Source organism: Podarcis pityusensis (assembly GCF_964106645.2).
Source record: "Podarcis pityusensis genome assembly, chromosome: 7".
Lineage (NCBI taxonomy): Eukaryota > Metazoa > Chordata > Lepidosauria > Squamata > Lacertidae > Podarcis > Podarcis pityusensis.
Genome location: NC_138031.1, coordinates 75,848,166 through 75,868,229, shown reverse-complemented (window position 1 = coordinate 75,868,229; position 20,064 = coordinate 75,848,166). Strand labels below are relative to the sequence as shown.

Below are 20,064 nucleotides of genomic sequence, written 5' to 3'. Positions count from 1 at the left end.
GTCTATTAACAGCAACCACAGCCTTGAAAGTAAGGTGCTCCAGCCATCCATTCTCTAGCTGAACTCGCCTGGAATGATTTTCTAGGCCAGGGGTAGCCAACATGGTGCTGTCCAGATAGTACAGTGGTATCTTGGGTTAAGTACTTAATTCGTCCTGGAGGTCCGTTCTTAACCTGAAACTGTTCTTAACCTGAAGACCACTTTAGCTAATGGGGCCTCCCGCTGCTGCCGCACCGCCGGAGCACGATTTCTGTTCTCATCCTGAAGCAAAGTTCTTAACCTGAGGTACTATTTCTGGGTTAGCGGAGTCTGTAACCTGAAGCATATGTAGCCTGAAGCGTATGTAACCCGAGGTACCACTGTATTGGGTTTTAATTCTCATCACCCTCATCACTGGCCAATGCTTGCTGAGGGTGATGGAGATGGAGCCCAAGATATGGAGGACACCACATTGGCTATTGCCATGCTAGGCAGTCTTTTTACAGCTGATCAGGAAAGCATGGCCTCCTCTTTGCCCCATGCAGCAATATTTTTTTTAAAAAAGAGTAAGTGACCCATTACATTTGGGTACAGCAGCCGTGACAAACCTGCTGACTTACAAAGAGAAGACGTGGAATCAAGCTTTGCAGGAGCTGAAAAAAGTGAGCCTGGGTGGAATAAAGTTTAAATTCACACAGAAGGCATGAGTAGCAGTCAAGTGATGATGAAAGAATTTAAGCACAGAAGATTAGCTGCAAAGCTCCAAAGGGTGGGGAGAGAATGGAAATGGAAGGGCAGATATGAGACAAAAGGAACAGATAACAACAGACAGGGAAAAGGATATTCTGAAGATGAAAATCCAAGCCAGGGGTGGGGTGGAGTAGGGGGAAGAAATGAAAAGCACAAAAGATGGAAAGGATGTACTTTTAAAAAAATCCCAAGGCAAGTTTGAGACACAATGAAACCAAAATCTGAAAGATGAAGTTGGCAATTGTAACAATAAAATAGTTGAAGGAATCTAGGAAGACCAGAGCTTTAAAAAAAGCTTTGGGAAAGCTTGTCAAATCGGGGTGGGGTGAGGATATTTGCAGGATAAAATAAATACATACAAGTCAAAGGCCTGAAAGGAACTGAGTACTTTCATTATTTTATTTTTCTTTAAATACATCAGTCCTCCAAAAAGGAAAAATGAAGCAAAAGGTCATGATTCCCAAAGGCCCCTGACCCCTGGACTCCCTTTGAAAGTTTTGGAGAAGGAAGATCTTTGGTCATATGCAGTCAGGCATTTGTCTTTTTAAAGTTGACAGCAACAGCTGCCTATAATCTTCTTGATTCTGGAGAGGAATTCAATTCAGGGGCATCATTTGGATGGGGGTTTAATTTAGCTACTTCCCCCAGCCTAATCTATCTGCATGCTTCTTGTGATTGGTTAACCTAGAGCAGAAAGAATGCTAAATGGGTGCAATGGAAAGCTGGGAACTGATATACATGTGGGAACAGGGGGGAAATGTAGCTTGGACTGCTCTGGTTCAAGGAGTCCATGCTACTTTCAAGATCTCTATTCCTGACCAGTTTTCTACCCCATTCCTCAAACAAAAACTGAGTATTTGGTGGCTACTATGCATTCTCTCTTGTCTTTGGACTATGTCAAGCATGTCCAACTTTCAAGAGACTGAGATCTACTCCCATTATAAAAAAACTGGCAGTGATCTACCAAAGTTGTTGGTTTTTTTTAGGAAGCTACCCATTTTGTGGCTGCTCTAGGTATGCTGCTACCTCCTTCTTGTGCATCATGAAGCAATACTATTCTTAACCATTCACCCACTCCAGGTGTTTTTTTGCTTTTCCGGTATTTAATTGAAATTAATCTGCCTGGAACAATAATATTGAAAGAGGGCTCTGCAACTCCAGTGGCCTTATTCCAAATGCTGATCCAAAAACCCAGGATTTCGCTGTGGTTGTCTAAAGGAGGCCAGTCAGGTGACAAGGAGGGGAGGGGAAGTCTGGGTCATATTGATGCTGTTCTGGAGCACTGGAACAGGTCCCAAATAGAACTGGTGGACTGTTCACAGCCCTAGTATTCAATAAACTGTCTTGTCGTTCCACTCAGCCACTTCACTATACTCAACAGAAACATTTCTGGGTGAGAATATATTGTTACAAAAGTTGGGTGCCTCCCCCACTCTCTGCTGAATGACAGCAAGAGTCCATGGGGTTCCAGACACTCACCCAGGGTCTATGTTCCTTTTAAAAATTGAGACATGGTGAATACTGTTGCGGCTTTAAGAAATATGGTTTATTCACCTATTTACACCTTCAGTCTGCATGGAAGGAGTCCAAATCTTACAGCATGGTCATTTAAATAGGGGTTTGTCTCCCACAGAGGTGCAGCCCTGCAGTCTAAGCTATCTTCCCCAACCAGCCTTCAGCCAGCCTGTCCAAGATGGATCCCAATCTTTCCCTCCCTCCCTTCTTCTTCCCAGCACACCTTATTAAAAACTCTATTTTCCTGTCACTTCAAACCCACAACCCGTCACCATGGAAAGCTTTGTCTGCCCAGACCACCAACCCCATTTTCCATGTTAATGCCTATCCCAGGTAAGGCTGTGGCTTAGGAAGGAATCTAAGCCTGTACATTTCCAGTGACCTCCAATCTTCCCTTCGATACTCCAAATAATCAAAACCCTACCTATTATTAATTTCTAGGGTTGGGAGGGAGGATCCTGCCAAAACACTATTTTATATTCTGACATGAGTATTCTTCATGAATATTTCCAAAATAAAAATAAAAATCCAGCACCTATCACTGTTGGTACCATAGACCTTTTATTGGTCTAGATACAGCCAAGTATCTTCTGAACAGGCTTGTCAAATATATTTCTTTTGACCTTACAATCCAAATAGTAAGGATTATTTTCTTGAATAATGCGAATCTTGGAAGAAAAGAACCCCAAGCTCCTGAAGAGTGAGGTACTAAATTAAGATGACGTGGTTGCCTGGCTCCCTGTTCAAACAGGGTTGAATCAGTGTGACTTTTTTTGTTAAACCTGCCAGCTGGAACTGGGCTTTGTAATGAGCCCATCAGCACATGCTTGACTTCCTGGCCAGAAAGACAGATGATTATGTATTCCATCTTTCCACATGAATCTCGTCTCACATGGAGTTAGGTGGTTATGCAAGTCACCTCAGCTTGAGGATCCTAATTATATAAATTTCAATCTTGGAACTTTGAGCTTGCAGATAACATCTGCCTGAAATGCAACAAAGTCTTTAAAAGTTTGGAAGCACGATTCCCCAAAATCCACAGTCCACCTAGGGCAACTGTATCCCTCTTCCTCCATGCCAAAGAGTATGTTTATCTCAGACTAGTTATATTGAGCTACTGTACTGGAAAATGTATTGAATAAAGACTTTGGGGAAACTCCCAAAGCAACAGAGATATAATGGTAGAGCTATGACAAGTGAATACCAGAGCACTTCAGAGAATACTTGTTCATTTATTATTCACAATCCGAGGATTTTTAAAAACATATTACCATAAAATGCCAGGAGAAGGGGATATGGGAGATCCTGCTTTGTGTCTTTCCTTCTGGCAAATTTTAATTTGTTGCCCAACACTATTTGCATGAAGTCTTTCAACTGATTTAGGCTATAAAAATATGATTAAAGATGGGTATTATATATCTGTATCTTTAGGTTTCGTTTTATAACATTTTTCAGGTTTTGGGGTTCAGCTATTTGCACACATTTGTATTCTTTAAAAGAAGCAGCAAAGACCTCCACACGCTTAAGGATCCAATAAACAGAACTCACGTGTTTTGAAATACACATTTTTTTTATCACTGTTTCAAATTCTTTTTTGGGGAAGGGTCTAATTGAATCTTGATCTACTAAATGCAATGCCTGAATGGTTAAGAAAGTAGAAACCCTAAAAGCCCTTCTTTGGATTTCTCAGTTGCCTTTAATTCTTAGTCATGCTGGCCACATGACCTGGAAGCTGTCTGCGGACAAACGCCGGCTCCCTCGGCCTATAGAGCAAGATGAGCGCTGCAACCCCAGAGTCGTCTGCAACTGGACCTAACCTTTTTATCGTTCTCATTCTTTTTTGCTTCAACTCTTTGTGTGCTTAAACAAATGTAGTGAAAAATCACACCACCTACTCCTTGGCACATTCAGGGTAGTCCCATGGTTTGCCAGAGGTCCAATTATATTTAGGGAAACAAATAAGCAATCTGAATGTGACAGTGCCCTCAAAGCCACCAGATCAATGGAAATTCAATTGCCACAGAATGGCTAAAAGCTGTTTTGTTTTGTTTTTAACTAAATAAATTGGGAAGGAGGAAGAATGGAATGGTGTGACTGGCAAAGGAGGATGAAGAAAGAGAATGGCCTAGTTATAAATAGGGTACAGAAAATTATGTTGTCTGGATAGGTGGTGTAGTGGTTAAGAGTGGTGGACTCGTAACCTGGTGAACCAGGTTCGCTTCCCTGCTCCTCCACATGCACCTTGGGCTAGTCACACTTCTCTGAAGTCTCTCAGCCTCACTCACCTCACAGAGCGTTTGTTGTGGGGGAGGAAGGGAAAGGAGATTATAAGCCGCTTTGAGACTCCTTAAGGGGAGTGAAAGGTGGGATATGAAGTGCAAACTCTTCTTCTTCTTCCTAGTTTATACTAAGAAGCTCCATTCAACTTCAAACTCAATATAACTTTAACAATTGGTGCCTGAGTTGCCTCTCCCGCCTGCCTTCCCCATCCTCCTTTCCTTTAATAATGTGTATCTTGGCTTTTAATGCAATGAGTAGGGAATGTCCTCTTATTTCTTGATTGTATGCAAGCTGCTCTGGGAGCCTGTTTGACTGAAAAGTGTGATAAAAATGTTATAAACAAACAAACAAACAAACAAATATGGAAACTATCTTTAATGTTTTCAGGGAAGGGTGTGAAAGCTGTTCATAGACTCACCTGCAAAAAACCAAAATGGAGAAGGAAAAGTCGATTGAAGAATAAGCAGGCACAGAAAGCTGACTAGCTGAAGGGGCAGGGAAGATGCTTGGTGAATATATTTTTATTCTCACCCCCCCTTTTAATAATAACAGATATATTTGTTTGTTGCTTTTAAATTCTTGCACCAAGTTCTTATCCCCGTGTTAAGAGTTGATAAGGTTTTATGCCACAGTCTATTAGTTTTAGATTATTTGGATTTTAGATTATTTTCATAATGCTAATTTGTATTGTCTACAACTGATTTCATTGTTTTGAACTTTGCTTTGCATTTTGTATTGTTAATACTGTTTGTAAACTCGCCAAAAGATTTATCCATTATACAGGTAATATATAAATGCAACAAATAAATGTTTAAAAAACGTAATATCTGTTATGGTTCTGGTCTTAGTGTTACCCAAGCAAGAAGCTAAAGTACAACTCTATAACCCAACAGAACTCTCAAAAAAACCTTTAAACAACATCCAGAGTAACTACAAAAGCTAATAAAATACAGAGCAGGGAAGAAATATTACAAGGTTATTTTCTTCCAAAATGATTCCTAGATATTCATCATTCACAACACAAAGGTTATGAATATGAAGTCCTTGCTATATAAACCACTTCTGCCCTGACAGATGGTGGTTTTCACCCACTGACAAAAAAGATTATGAGAAAAGAAGTCATTCTGTTCAACGAGACATCCCAGAGAAACACCAAGCCTTGCTTGCAGAGTAATGTGTGATTTACCTTCATTGTCCTTTAACGTAAAGTTGGGATTCAAAGGGAAACTGTTGTCCAGAGAAAAGTGGAATCTTTGACCATTTGCAAAGTCATCTCTGTCCGTGGCACCGATAGTCTGAATAACCTGGAAGGAAAATTGAATTGTGGATGTGATGAACTTTGAACTGGATTCAAATTTTGGCAGAACTCAGCAGGATCTTGTAAGCTGAGCTTTCTTTCACAATTTTCTACCTATCTAGTGTCATAATATGACAATTTTTCCATTAGCTGCATTATTACTGTTGTTGTTGCTGCTGCTACTACTACTACTGTTTTATTTCTTTGCTCAAAACATTTCAGCAACAATGTAAAATGAACTAAACACATGCTCAGAATGTATGTCAGGAGTCTTAAATTCAAATTCATTCTGAAGATTTTGTTAGTTAGACATTTGCATTAATACCTACAGAAGAGGATTAATGTGCCACTTAAGTATTTCACATATAAGTTTACTTTAATCATTAGGCCTAATATTGGCATGCTACAGTCCAGTGATTCCATTCTCTTTGGGACTTCTAATTCCGCCCCTACGAATTTTTGTTTGTCTTTGAGATATATCTATATATATATATAGATATAGATATATATAGATATATATAGATATATATAGATATATATAGATATATATAGATATGGCAAGTTTATTTCCCAGTACAAAATGCCTGCTTTGCATTGGATCCTATTGTGCAGGACAAAAAAACAAGGAATCTCAAAGAACTGCCCTTGTTGACAATTTGTAATAATGGTGTACAAATATATGGGGATGCATAGATGATTCCAAACTTTCACTTATGATTAGATTCAAAGTGAGTTGGTGGGGGGGAGGGGGTCTTCCTCAGGGAAAACATCTGAGGAATTTTGAAAGAAGTCAAAAGAATTGTGCTAAGTTTACTGCTGATTCTCAGAGTGGTTTGAAATATTCCAAAGAGAGTCGACTCTGGAATGGAATGAAAGCCATACCATGTAATCCCAGTACAGTGGTACCTCGGGTTAAGAACTTAATTCGTTCCGGAGGTCCGTTCTTAACCTGAAACTGTTCTTAACCTGAAGCACCACTTTAGCTAATGGAGCCTCCCGCTGCCACCGTGCCGCCACTGTGCGATTTTTGTTCTCATCCTGAAGCAAAATTCTTAAGCCGATGTACTATTTCTGGGTTCGCGGAGTCTGTAACCTGAAGCGTCTGTAACCTGAAGTGTCTGTACCCCAAGGTACCACTGTGTTTAACATTCCAGAAGAGAGGAGTGAAGCATTCTCACCTACTGGGTGCATTGAAGAGAATATACATCAGATATCTCCAATCTGTGTTCAGTCTTAAGCACAATGGCACTGCATTGGCACTCACAAGCCACCTTTCAGTTAAAGCCAGCATTGCTGACACAGTGCAATAACAGTTAACAGGCGCCCCCCCCCCCTTGCATTTGCATTGCCAGGCAAAACTATTAAATCTGAGAGACAGTTACATCAGGGTTTATGTTATTTCCCCCGTTGTAACTCAGCAGTGAATTGCGGGATAAGAAAAGACACAGCAGATATGTGGTTTTATTTTGTCCTATGCAAATGTAAAGATAAACTGTTGAACAACATCATTCTAGCACTGGGAAATAAAACATAAGAGCTGGGATAATAAAACCTCTGTCATCCACCCACATACCACCCAAGTATAGGATGGTATATAAATTCAATAAATAATAAGTTACAGGGAACCAGGCAGAGGGCCTTCTCGGTAGTGGCACCCGCCCTGTGGAACGCCCTCCTGTGAGATGTCAAAGAGATAAACAACTATCTGACGTTTAGAAGACATCTGAAGGCAGCTCTGTTTAGGGAAGTTTTTAATGACTGGTGTTTTAATATATTTTTAATCTTTGTTGCAAGCCACCCAGAGTGGCTGGGGAAACCCAACCAGATGGTCAGGGTACAAATAAATATAATAATAATAATAATAATAATAATAATAATAATAATAATATCCTTAGCAATTCCAAAACATCAGAAACAACCTAGCCAGGAAAAATGATGTCAAACAACAAGTATGGGAATTTGAAGTGAGAGTTCCATGCCTAGTCACCTTTAAGGATCCCACAGCAGCAAAAAGTTTATTTACAGTTGTACAAGTTACAGGACGTTAGAGGAGATGTAGCTGACATGGACAAACTGCTGGGATGCCATTGCTGCAGTATTCAAAGAAGTCCACTTGTCATCAGCATGCCTCTGTGTGCTATTCACAAAGCCATTAAAAAAACTCCTACACATTGTTGGACCAACTTTCATCAGGAAGTGTCTTCTTCCTGATAAGTATATCTTCTGAAAGCTTCTTCCTCTGGCTATGAGGTGCATAGCCTTCTCTGTGGCCCATGCCCTCTGCGATTCTCTCCGAAAGGGATATCTATCTGGCCTCTTCATTGCATGTATGTTCAGGAGATTGATTACTGTATATTTCTTATGAAAGGTTTTGGTTTCTTAAGCTCTAAATCTACCTATCTATCATCTATCATCTATCATCTATATCTATCTATCTATCTATCTATCTATCTATCTATCTATCATCTGGTGGTATTCAGTCCTGGTCCTATTCAGACCCACTAAAGTTAATAAGCATGACTAACATAGGCTCATTAACTGCAATAGGTGTACTCTGAATAGGACTTGGTTAAGTACAACCCTGTGTATATACCGTATTTTTTGCTCTATAAGACTCACTTTTTCCCTCCTAAAAAGTAAGGGGAAATGTGTGTGCGTCTTATGGAGCAAATGCAGGCTGCGCAGCTATTCCAGAAGCCAGAACAGCAAGAGGGATCGCTGCTTTCGCTGCGCAGCGATCCCTCTTGCTGTTCTGGCTTCTGGGATTCAGAATATTTTTTTCTTGTTTTCCTCCTCCAAAAACTAGGTGCGTTTTGTGGTCTGGTGCGTCTTATAGAGCGAAAAATATGGTATATAAAAACACTGTATGTTGTCCTGTAGATCTCTAGTGCAGTCTGAAATGTATAATTCAAATTACATATTTGAATCACATGGCTACATACACATACATCTACAGTCTCCTCTATTAAACACTTTTAAAAACTATATGCTTTCAAATATGATATTAAGAGTGCGACTATCAGGTTACCTGGTTCGGCTTTGCATTCTCACAGACAACTACATCGTAGTCTTCAGCAAGCTCTGGAGGGTTGTCATTGACGTCAAGAATTTTTATTCCAACAGGGACATGGCTCAGGAGGCCAGGACTTTCTGTAAAATACAAAAGAATAAAGTGATCCAGCTTTCAGAAGACACTTACACTCTTGCAGCTTGCCCTCAAAGCAATTTTCTGGCACTGAAAGTGGTGTTCAGAACTTGATGTAAAACAATGGCTTGTCAGATATTCGACATGCTACAGCAGAACCAGTCTGATATGGCAACCTTATGAAGATGTGGTTTGCGAAGTCTCACTGGCTTTTTGCAAATGGAAAGCAAAGTCAAGACTTGAAGGTTAAACTATAGGTTTATGACATCCAAGGGTATTACACGGTAGTGAAGAGAGAGAAAACAGGCAAAATTTTCAGTCTATTGTACACTCTCATGTTGTGGGCCAGGAATTAATCAAATGGCTTTATTTGATGTTATGGTGTCATATCAAAGTTGAACAAAAATCAGGAATAGATTAGCTGGTGGGTTTTTTTTAAGGAAGAAATAGTAAAAAATGGAAGAGGGTAAAGATTTTTTTTTAAAAAATGTATTATTTTAACATTTTTAGGTTTGCTACTCTGGGCACCTTTGGAAGGGTGGAATACCAATTTAATAGCTAGCTAGATAGCCAAGATGCTGTTTTTGACTGTTTTATTAATTGCTAAATTGCTTTTTAATTGTATTGTTACATATATTTAGAAGATATCAATTGTATATATGGCTTACAATATATTTTAAGCCAGCTGGAGTTGGGTTTTATTATAAAAAGTTTGTAAGCATATGACACAACTGCACCGACTGCTAGTTTGCTACCAAGCCTGATCTAAGGCTCATTTGTTGCCCAAGTGATCATGGAGCCCAGAGATTTTACTTTCTTGGGCTCCATGATCACTGCAGATGGTGACAGCAGCCACAATTTTCTTCTTGGGAGAAAAGCAATGACAAACTTAGACAGCATCTTAAAAAGTAGAGACATCAACTTGCCAACAAAGGTCCGCATAGTAAAAGCTATGGTTTTCCCAGTAGTGATGTATGGAAGTGAGAGCTGGACCATAAAGAAGGCTGATCGCCAAAGAATTGATGCTTTTGAATTACGGTCTGGAGGAGACTCTTGAGAGTCCCATGGACTGCAAGAAGATCAAACCTCTCCATTCTTAAGGAAATAAGCCCTGAGTGCTCACTGGAAGGACAGATCGTGAAGCTGAGGCTCCAATACTTTGGCCACCTCATGAGAAGAGAAGACTCCCTGGAAAAGTTGGGAAAGATGGAGGGCACAAGGAGAAGGGGACGACAGAGGACGAGATGGTTGGATAGTGTTCTTGAAGCTACCAGCATGAGTTTGACCAAACTGCGGGAGGCAGTGGAAGACAGAAGTGCCTGGTGTGCTCTGATCCATGGGGTCACGAAGAGTCGGACACAACTAAACAACTAAACAACAACAATAATCAACTGAGCCTACACCCTGAGCGAGGGAAATGTCATTGTCCAGGACAGACAGTTGCATAGTTTCAGTTGGGAACCATGGGGCAAATGGTGATCTGTCATTTCCTCTTCTTGTCCTGTAGCTTTCCATATATTGCTGAACAACAACTCTCCTCAGTGTCAGCCAACTTGCTAGTGGCCACAGATGATGAGAGTTTTAGCTTAGCAACATCTGGAGAACCACTTGTTAGGGAAGGGATTACGTAGTCTTTGCCAGGCCATACTAGAAATAATGGTGTACTGTTGGCTCAGTGCAATAATAAAGTTCCAGGAAACAAAACAAGCTCAAGAGGGCCCTCATTGTGTGAGCCAACCAGGAACATGTCAGAATAGCTTCAAACAAGCAATCTCCTGCACAGCTACACAACTGAATTGGCTCTTAATTTCATAATGCCAGTGCTTACCATTAAAGCTCTTTGTCCTATTACACATAAAACAACTCATTATATATTGATCTAGCTTCAGCTCAGTAGGTGTGTAGGACAACATTGTTCTGATTTATTGCAGATGCTTTCAAAAGGATCCTGTTCTTTCATTTGTACGCTGCAAGATAAACTTCAATGGAAGTTTTGCTTTGTGGTTGCTAAAACCATAACAGAAAATAGGGCAGCCTTTTCTACCGTTGAAAGGACTTTGTTGTAAATTGTATTTATTTGATAGGGTACACACAGAACAAAACAACTGGAGTTGATAAAAAGGTCCTAGGTCTTGTGTCTGAACCTCTTACGTTTCTTTGCACATAACTTTAATGGTGGAGCGCAGATTTGTTCTCTGCAAAGATGCTTCAAGTTCATCGATCAAAGTAGTCTGAACACAGTGTCAATGAAAGCATGTCAGCAGAAAATGGTCTCCTTGTTACATTCATCACCTCGAAATGAAACTGAAGTTGTTCAACCACTATATAATAAATGAGAGGGGACTCTCCCTGAGATGTTTAAATAAATTCAGGACTACCTGTTGTGTGCCATGTCCTTTGGAAGAAGGAGCATAGGCTACAAGTTGCATGTCATCTCCATAGTGGTACTTCTCCTCTGAAACTCCATACCCCGGGGAGGCCTGACAAGCCCCTTCATTCTAGCTTTTAGATGCATGGTAAAAAAATATGTGTGTTTATGTGCTTAAGCATTTGGTTAAGAGTTTTCTAATTTTATGATGACTTCATAGTTGTTTACAATACCTAGAACTTTGTTTTAGGTATAATTTGTCTTTTTCCTGTGTCTTACACTGCATTGACAGCTGGAGGAGGATCATACTGAGTAAAAATCATAGCAAACCCAATATGACCCTCAGTGGAATCTTAGGAAACCTCAGTGCAAGCAAAGTTTCCTTGCCCAGTTAATGGGAGTAGAAATCCCCCCCCCCCCAATATATTAATGAACACCTGCTGAGACTTAATTTGATTTGGTTACATTATATGAATATGACTAGTTAGTTTGTTTTGCAGGTCCTCAAGTTGTTATATATAATAAATATAACCTATTTATCCACATTTGGTTGTCTCGACTCTTCTTCCTGATGTGCTGGCAATTGTGGGTGAGCAAACCACCATAGATCAATTGGTCTCTGGGTCTCTAGAAGACCACTAGGGAATGTATGGTGGGCCAGATTAGGCCTGTGGATTGGCAGCTCATGTTCTGCCTCTGGGGTCTGAAACAAATCAGTTAGAAAAAGTGAAAAGGAAATAGCAGCAGCATTTGAAAGAGGCTGTCCTTGAGATAATCCACCAGTCAGTAAATCTGGCCACTAGGACCAACCAAATGGTTACATTAGCATTGTCACTGCATAGGCAATCATCCAGCAATCTCTGCCAAATACAAGGCAGCTTAGGTGATTAACATGCTGTAACAATTATGTGTGCGAATGAATTTTGCATTATCTGTTCGAGTTGCAATCCTGTAATGAAGTTTGAACAATGAAAGGTTGAACTCATTTGCTTTAATTATCAGATATCAGATATTAAAATCACCTGATAAGTTGTTGTTTGGGGAACAACAGAAGAATGAGCACAAACCGGAACAAAAACTGGGGTTTTTCCAGGACAAAAAAATGGGGAAATTTTCATTTGTTTTGAATGACAATGCTTCCTGGCTAATTGTTCAAAGGAAAAGCTCCACTTCCAGAAGCCTTTTAGTCAAATGTTTTCAATAAGTCTGGCAACTGCCATGTTTTCTAGCTGCTGCAAGCTGCCACAAACAGCTAGAAATGATTGTTGGAAGGAAGGAAGGACCAGAGACACTGTTGAACTACCTTGTAAGTTACTCCAAAACAATTTAAATTACTGAAAGTGTGTGGATTCATTTAGGATTTTCCCTAAAAGATCCTAAAAGAATTAGAAGGGAATGGACTTTGTAAGCCACTTCTGATTGACCAGATTGAGACTGTTCCATCAATCCCTAATACACAGTAATTGTGAACTCAGGTTAGAAGTTAGGAGAGCTACAATTGCAGCATTTGAGAATCATGGAAACTGTTATTTATTGTGATGAGATTGAGCGTGGCCTACCCCTGAACTTAAGTGCTCTCCTTTTCCTTTTCTTCATCTGGTGTGACTGCAAGGAAATCAGAAGGTTTTGTTTCCAATCTCAATTAACCACAGTTTATCAGGTTTGGGTGACTTGGTAAACTGAGGTTAATCAAGAGAAAAGTGAATTCTTCCAAACTGCTTGTTGCTGTGCCCAAGAGGGAGCATGTGAATCTGAGATGAGGCTAGACTCATTCATGTCATAATAAACCCTGGTTGGTTTATTGACATCTGGTCAATGTGTACACCAAGTTCCCTTGACTGCAGAGGCTTTCCCATCCACCTCGATTTGTCCAATGCAATACATGCACAGAATTACCATCATGGTTGGAAAAGAAAATAAAGGTTTCTAACGCACCAAACTCCAGCTTTGTACTACAGTGTACGTGAAGTTCTGAGCCAGGGGAGTGATTGCTACATTCTCCACCACTACCATCCCCATAAGCAGTAATCTTATTCACATTTCTGGTTCTGCTGGTGTTTTTAAGTTTTGGATTGAGATCGGTGTGTGAACAACCAAATGGCTTGTCTCTGCTTCAGAGGAACTGCTGAGAAAGGTTGCCTGCTGTTTTGCATGTTTCAGTCTTCTTTATTTTGATTAGAATTCATTGCTCCTGCTTCAAAGTGCCTTTGAAAATGTCGCTACCTTGCTGGGCTATTGTACAGACTGCATTTTCTTCAAATTGTTTTCATTTCCTCTGGCATGCAGCATAGAAGATTTTATCCACATAGCAATGAGTAGTTGTTTTTTCCCCTTTCATTTGTGCTTTCCCTTTGACAATAAACTAACAAATACCTAATTTTTAGTACACAATTCTGGGAAAAAAAACCTTTTTTAAAAAAAATCCGCCCCAAAACACAATTCATGTTTTTCTTTTCCTATTGCTTACATAGTTATACCCTGGAGGATTTTGGATGTCTTATAAAATTATACAGTTGCTCTAGACCATTTTTCTTTCATAGGACAGGTGGAGATCAAAGCTGTGTGCAGACACAGCTGCCTTTCCTGTGGTCATTTTTCTTATACTTTGGCATTTCAAACAGTCAGAGCTTAATAAAGCCTGTGGTAATCTGACATTTTCGCTCTTCGGGTATCTCTGTTTGTCTCAGGTCCTTTTTCTTTGCACCTGTTCTCTACAGCTCTGCTCAGCATCTTCTTCTGAAACAAACAAAAAGAATCTGAAAGAGAAGTCCTGGCTAGATCTTTGCAAACAATCCATTTATAGGATTGCTTTCAGAAATAAACCTCCATTGCTGGAGGTCCACTTTTATCATTTTCTTCTGTATAGAAATTTCAGAACTATTTTCTGTCCTTTTACCTCATAGAGCATAGGGTAAATGGATATGCTTTATAAGATTTTTTAAAAAGCTACCCAGAACTATTATGGTGTGACATAAGTACTTACCTAGGGTTAAGTACTTAATTTGTTCCAGAGGTCTGTTCTTAACCTGAAACTGTTCTTAACCTGAAGCACTACTTTAGCTAATGGGGCCTCCTGCTGCTGCCACGCTACTGGAGCACGATTTTTGTTCTCATCCTGAAGCAAAGTTCTTAACCCGAGGTACTATTTCTGGGTTAGCGGAGTCTGTAACCTGAAGCGTATGTAACCCGAGGTAGCACTGTATAAGCCTAAATAGATGGATAGTCCCATTGACTGCAAGAAGATCAAACCTATCCATTCTTAAGGAAATCAGCCCTGAGTGCTCACTGGAAGGACAGATCGTAAAGCTGAGACTCCAGTACTTTGGCCACCTCATGAGAAGAGAAGACTCCCTGGAAAGCACCCTGATGTTGGGAAAGATTGAGGGCACAAGGAGAAGGGGAGGACAGAGGACGAGATGGTTGGACAGTGTTCTCGAAGATACAAACATGAGTTTGACCAAACTGCAGGAGGCAGTGAAAGACAGGAGGGCCTGGCATTCTCTGGTCGATGGGGTCACGAAAAGTCAGACACGACTAAACGACTAAACAACAACAACAAGATGGAAATTATACTTTGGAAATTGAGGGAATTTTCACTTTTCAGAACGCCTGAATCTGAATAGCAACTGGATGGGAGATGTTGACTTGAGTGAACGTGTCCTCTCAAGGAGAGACTGGGGATAACCGTTCCATTTATTTATGTTCAATGGACAAAGGCAGCAATCTGATTCCCTCTTACTATCTCTGCACTGTCATCGATTAGCTGCAATTCCACCTTGCTAGAGCAGAGGGGGGGATATGGAAGCAGGGCCTACTCTCAGTTTCTGGGCGACTCCCCCTACACCCTCCAGTGTAACGAGAACGAGGAAATTGGAAACTTTTGCTTCTGTCTTCAACTAACTGTGGTTTGTTGTCATGTGCAAACCTGAAACCATCATTAATCTTAGCAGCAGTTGATGGTTTCAGAGCCTGGCTATGATCAGAAACTTATTTTATTGATTGATTGATTGATTAGAATTATATACTGCCCTTCATCAAAAGATCTCAGGGTGGCTCACACCCTGATAAAAACACAAAAGCACAAATAAGCAACAAAATAGTAAAACAAAACACCCACCCGCCCACAAACATATTTAAAAGGCTGTGGAATATTAATCAGCCAAAGGCCTGGTTGAAGAGGAACATGTTTGCCTGGTGCCTTAAAATATACAGTGGTACCTCAGGTTACATACACTTCAGGTTACAGACTCTGCTAACCCAGAACTTTGTAAAGAACTCTGTGCTCCGGCGGCACGGCAGCAGCAGGAGGCCCCATTAGCTAAAGTGGTGCTTCAGGTTAAGAACAGTTTCAGGTTAAGAACGGACTTCCAGAACAAATTAAGTACTTAACCCGAGGTACCACTGTATAATGAAAGCATCAGAAGAACAGGAGAGAGCAGTTCATCAGGCCCTGGAGATTTGAATTCATTTAAAGTAGCTAGGTGTTTCCTTGCCACCTGTTTTGCTATCTTGCACTGCAGTTGCCTCCTTGCATCATTCATTCTGTTATCATCACATTGGGGACAGGTTTCCTTTTGGGAGAAGGCAGAGGGAAAGTAGGCGTTGAGCAGTTCCCCCTCCTCTCTGTCACCCAATAGCATTTCTCTGTCTTAACACTGAAGACTGCAAGCCAGCGTTGTCGTTCGAGAGAGATGGCCTTGTGCTGAGCCACCTGTTTTGTCTTCCTCACATTCAGCGCATTGCTTTGTGATTGCAAATGGTTTCTAAGAGGAGGCTATAAAAGAGCTGCAGATGGTGCAACATATGGCGGTGTGTCTTCCGAGAGATAAAAGGTGACAGAGGCCCACCAGCCCAATGCTTTGAGTGCAGCACTTGCTCCTTGTCCAATCCCAGATTTGATTTTGCGTTTCTTGTCTGTCATCTTATTTTTGTGCAGAGGGAGCGTGAAAAGACTGAAGGCATAAATGAAATATTTGATAGCAAAACCAAGTCTAGCCTAAGCCAATTGCTTAATACCAGCTGAGGGTGTGCTTGGAGGGAAATGTGCTTAAATCTTTCCTACTAAAATCAACAAGGTAGAAAAGAACTTAATTTTGGCACCATCTTTTCTGTTTCTCTGTATATGCAATTATGCATATATAATCCGGTAGCCAGAATTGTAGAGAAATTGCCATTTTGTACAGCATTACATCATCGCTTCAAGCCATCCTATTTTAATGGAAAACATCACTATTCTTATTGTCCTTTTGTAATATAGCATTTATGCACCTATGCCAAATAAATAATGTATAAGAAGGCAACATTGAAGTCTGATGGTATTGAGAAAGTCTGATGGTATTGAGATTAATTTCTCCTAAACAGCTATATCAGGTAACTCTTCTGTTTTCCCTGCCTACAGTAGCTAGCTAGCGGTATGCATGTAGCTTTACGAATAAGCTCCAATGAGGCTTTTAAATCTTAATTAAAGCTTGGTCTTGCTGTACACCTGTTTATGATTAGGGCTAAATTATAGCTGAAAGCATGCTGCACTGGAAATAAAAACACCGCGTGAAGAGACTATGCGGCCCATATCAGGTCTCAGAGGTTGAACTCTTAATGGTTAACTATAAAACTGTAGTTTACTGTAGAAATTTACTTAGTCCAAAGTATTAACTCAATCCCAAGAGCAGAAATAACTATAAAAATCAATTTGCTGCCTTCATAAAATACCTATGCACAGCATTAATGCAGTACTTTCCAGGAGTATCCCCTACGAATGAAAGTGAAAAGAAAACTCCATCGTCTGGTAGTAGTGAACCAAAAAAGGAAAAATTATGGGTTAAGACCTTCCAAGTGTCCCTATTTTCTGGGGACAGTCCTAGATTTACAGAAGCCGTCCCAGTTTCTGATTTGATCCCAGAATATCCCTTAGGACGTCGCTATTTTCATTGGAGAAATGTTGGAGGGTATGGAGTTAAGTGACCCCCCAAGCCAAGGTGTTACAGACTTTAGAAGACATCAGAAGGCAGCCCTGTATAGGGGCTTTTTAAGGTTTAGTTGTGTTTTAATATACCGTATGTTGGAAGCTGCCCAGAGTGGCTGGGGCCACCCTGTCAGATGGGCGGGGTATAAATAATAGTATTATTATTATTGAATAGGATGTCTCTACTTTCATTGGAGAAATGTTGGAGGGTGTGTGGGTTGAACAGGGAAGGCCCACCATTTTTTTAACAATTCCCCCCCCCTCAACTTACCTGGTGATTAAGGGCTACTGGAGTCACACACCCAGGAGTAAACCCTAATGAAAACAATGGGACTTAACTACTAAGTAAACATTCATAGGAGTGGGGAGTATGGGATATAAAAGAATAAAGAGGAGAAGCACATCTGAAAATGGTTCTCTCCTGGAGCCATCGTACTAGTAGATGCAGAAATACTCAGTTCTCTTTATTTATCACTCTTCCCCCCCTTTTTTTAAACTGGTGAGGATTTTTCCAAAGTAAGCAAAAGAACAAGAAATGTGTTCCAAATGGTTCTGAGAAAATGTTTACCAGAGATTAACAGTCTTAATAAAACAACATCATGCCCAACAAATTTTGGCTGATGATAGCTTTCCTCAGGGGTGCCAGACTAAAGTTCTTCTGTCAAGGTGGGTTATTTGATATTTTTTAGCATCATTTTGCTGTTTTTGGTTTTTGATTGTGCTCCCTTTTCCCCTCTGTGGGGGTCACATTGGTCTTCCCCCCTGATTTTCGCACACCTGAGTCCAGCATTCCACTGAGTCTGCTGCCCTGATCTGGATCCTACTTTGTTTCCTAGTATTTCCAGCCCAGGGGTAAAAGAATATGTTTTAACTTTCAAGTACACGTAGCAAGGTCTGAAAAGATACCAAACTAATTGTGTTCCACCTTTCACTCTTTACAGGTTAAGTGCATTGCACCTTCCTAAGGGTTACCAGACATCCCTGGTTCCCGGGAACAGTCCCCAGATTCACCAATCTGTCCCCGGACAAAATTTGTCCCCGGATTTCAATTAATGTCACTGGATTTATGCCTGGGGACTTCCAGCAATGCAACATGGCAAGCGCCATGGCAGTGAGCAGCACTGGAGGTCCCGGTCACGTCAAAGTTCCAGCCAGCCAATCCGCTGGCTGGGGGGGGGGCATTTAAACTGAGGCGTGAGCCAGAGAGCTTCCTTCTGGCTCGCTTCCTTGATCAACGCTCGCCCCAAACTTGCGCTCTTCTGCTGCGGACTCTGCACGCCCGAGTTGGGGGCGAGCGAGGCGCTGAGGCAGTGAAAAAGAGGAGGAGAAGCATAGAAAAGGACTGTGCCGTGTAGAGAGAGAGAGAGAGAGAGAGAGAGAGAGAGAGAGAGAGAGGTGGAGCGCGGTGGTGGCTTCTCCTCACGGGAACAAAGAGGCACGAAAGCGAAGGCTGAGGGGGAAATGGGGGGGAGGAAGGCAGGCGGGCGGGCTCCTTTGCTTTCTCTCCCTCCTCTCCCTCCAACAGCCACTGTGGAGATGGTGAGTTTAACGGGGGGGGGGTGAGAACGGCGCTGCGGTGCCCCTTGTCCTCGGTGGTACTGCGTTGCCTTCTCACCAGGAGTGGGGCATGGGGGGTGGGGGTTGAAATGTTCTTGGGAGACAGAGCCTCCCTTCCTCCCTCCGCCCCTCCTCCAGCACCAGCAGCCCCTTTTGTGAGGAGGGCTGTGTGCGAGTCCGCTGTTTGTCCACCTCTGGTAACAAGACACCACCACCGCCAGTTAAATCTCTACAGAGACTGCACTCACCCTCCAGCAGTCTCCCGGTTATGGGAAACCTTGTGTGTGTGTGTGTTTTGATGTGTGTTTTCCCAAGACCAGCGAGCACCTTTACTTGATCTCTCCCCCCCTCTTTTTCGAGGGGCATTTGTGTGTTTGTAGATGGGCTTCTCTGCCCGCCTTGTGTTGAGGTACGCGCCCGACAACTTTGGAGTCATCCCCCCTTAAAAAATGTCAAGAACTCTGGGCAACCCTTTCCTAAAATAATAAAGCATGAATTTTTTTTTAAGTGTCCCTGGATTCCTTGAAAAAAAATCTGGTAACCACCAAAGTCCTTTTCATAGAAAAGTGAAAGAAACAGAGAGTTTATGTAGAAAATATTGAGCAGAGAAATGTAGAGCATCTACTCAGAAGAAAGTCCGATTGAGGCCAATGAGACTTAAACATTAATGGGTATAGGATTTCACTCTCAGTTACTGTCTGGGAACAAAGCCGATCTCAGGCCATTTATTTTCTACATCCGTATATTACTTACTCTGATTACTAAGTGGCCTTATAAAAATTTTAAGGAGCTTTTTGACATTTAATTTCATAGGTTATTAGTAAAGGCCTCCAAAAATAGTACACGGGGCTTAATCTTTAGTTCAGTGAGGATACTTTCAAATGTCATATACTTCATCGTAATGGCAGTTCCAATACAGAGCTATGTGAGAGCTAAAAGTGTAAGTCTGTGGCTCAGACTTCATAAACTCAGGAGGGAAGAACACCATTTAGATATTGATTTGTTTACTCATCCTGATCAACAATGGACATGAAGTGTGCTGAAAGCTTCAAAACTGTTATTGAAATGCGAAGTGGTTAGAGCAAACTTTTCCAACTGGGTGCCCTCCATAGGTTTGGGGATACACCTATCATACCTGATGATTGGTCATGCTGGCTGGGGCTCATGGGAGTTGAAGTCCAACAACATTTGGAGATAATGAAGTTGGACCA

At 41.2% G+C, this 20,064-nt stretch overlaps 1 protein-coding gene across 7 annotated transcripts in view; it reads right to left on the bottom strand.

Moving 5' to 3' along the window:
* The window catches only part of CDH18 (cadherin 18), a 646,256-nt gene that overhangs the window by 9,669 nt on the left and 616,523 nt on the right, over nucleotides 1-20,064 (bottom strand). For all 7 annotated transcript variants that reach the window (XM_081014758.1, XM_081014761.1, XM_081014759.1 and 4 more), the window contains 2 exons: nucleotides 8,850-8,971; nucleotides 5,711-5,828 (listed from right to left, as the gene is read on the bottom strand). In XM_081014758.1, coding sequence (XP_080870884.1) covers nucleotides 5,711-5,828; nucleotides 8,850-8,971 — 240 coding nt within the window. The remainder of the gene's footprint in view (nucleotides 1-5,710; nucleotides 5,829-8,849; nucleotides 8,972-20,064) is intronic.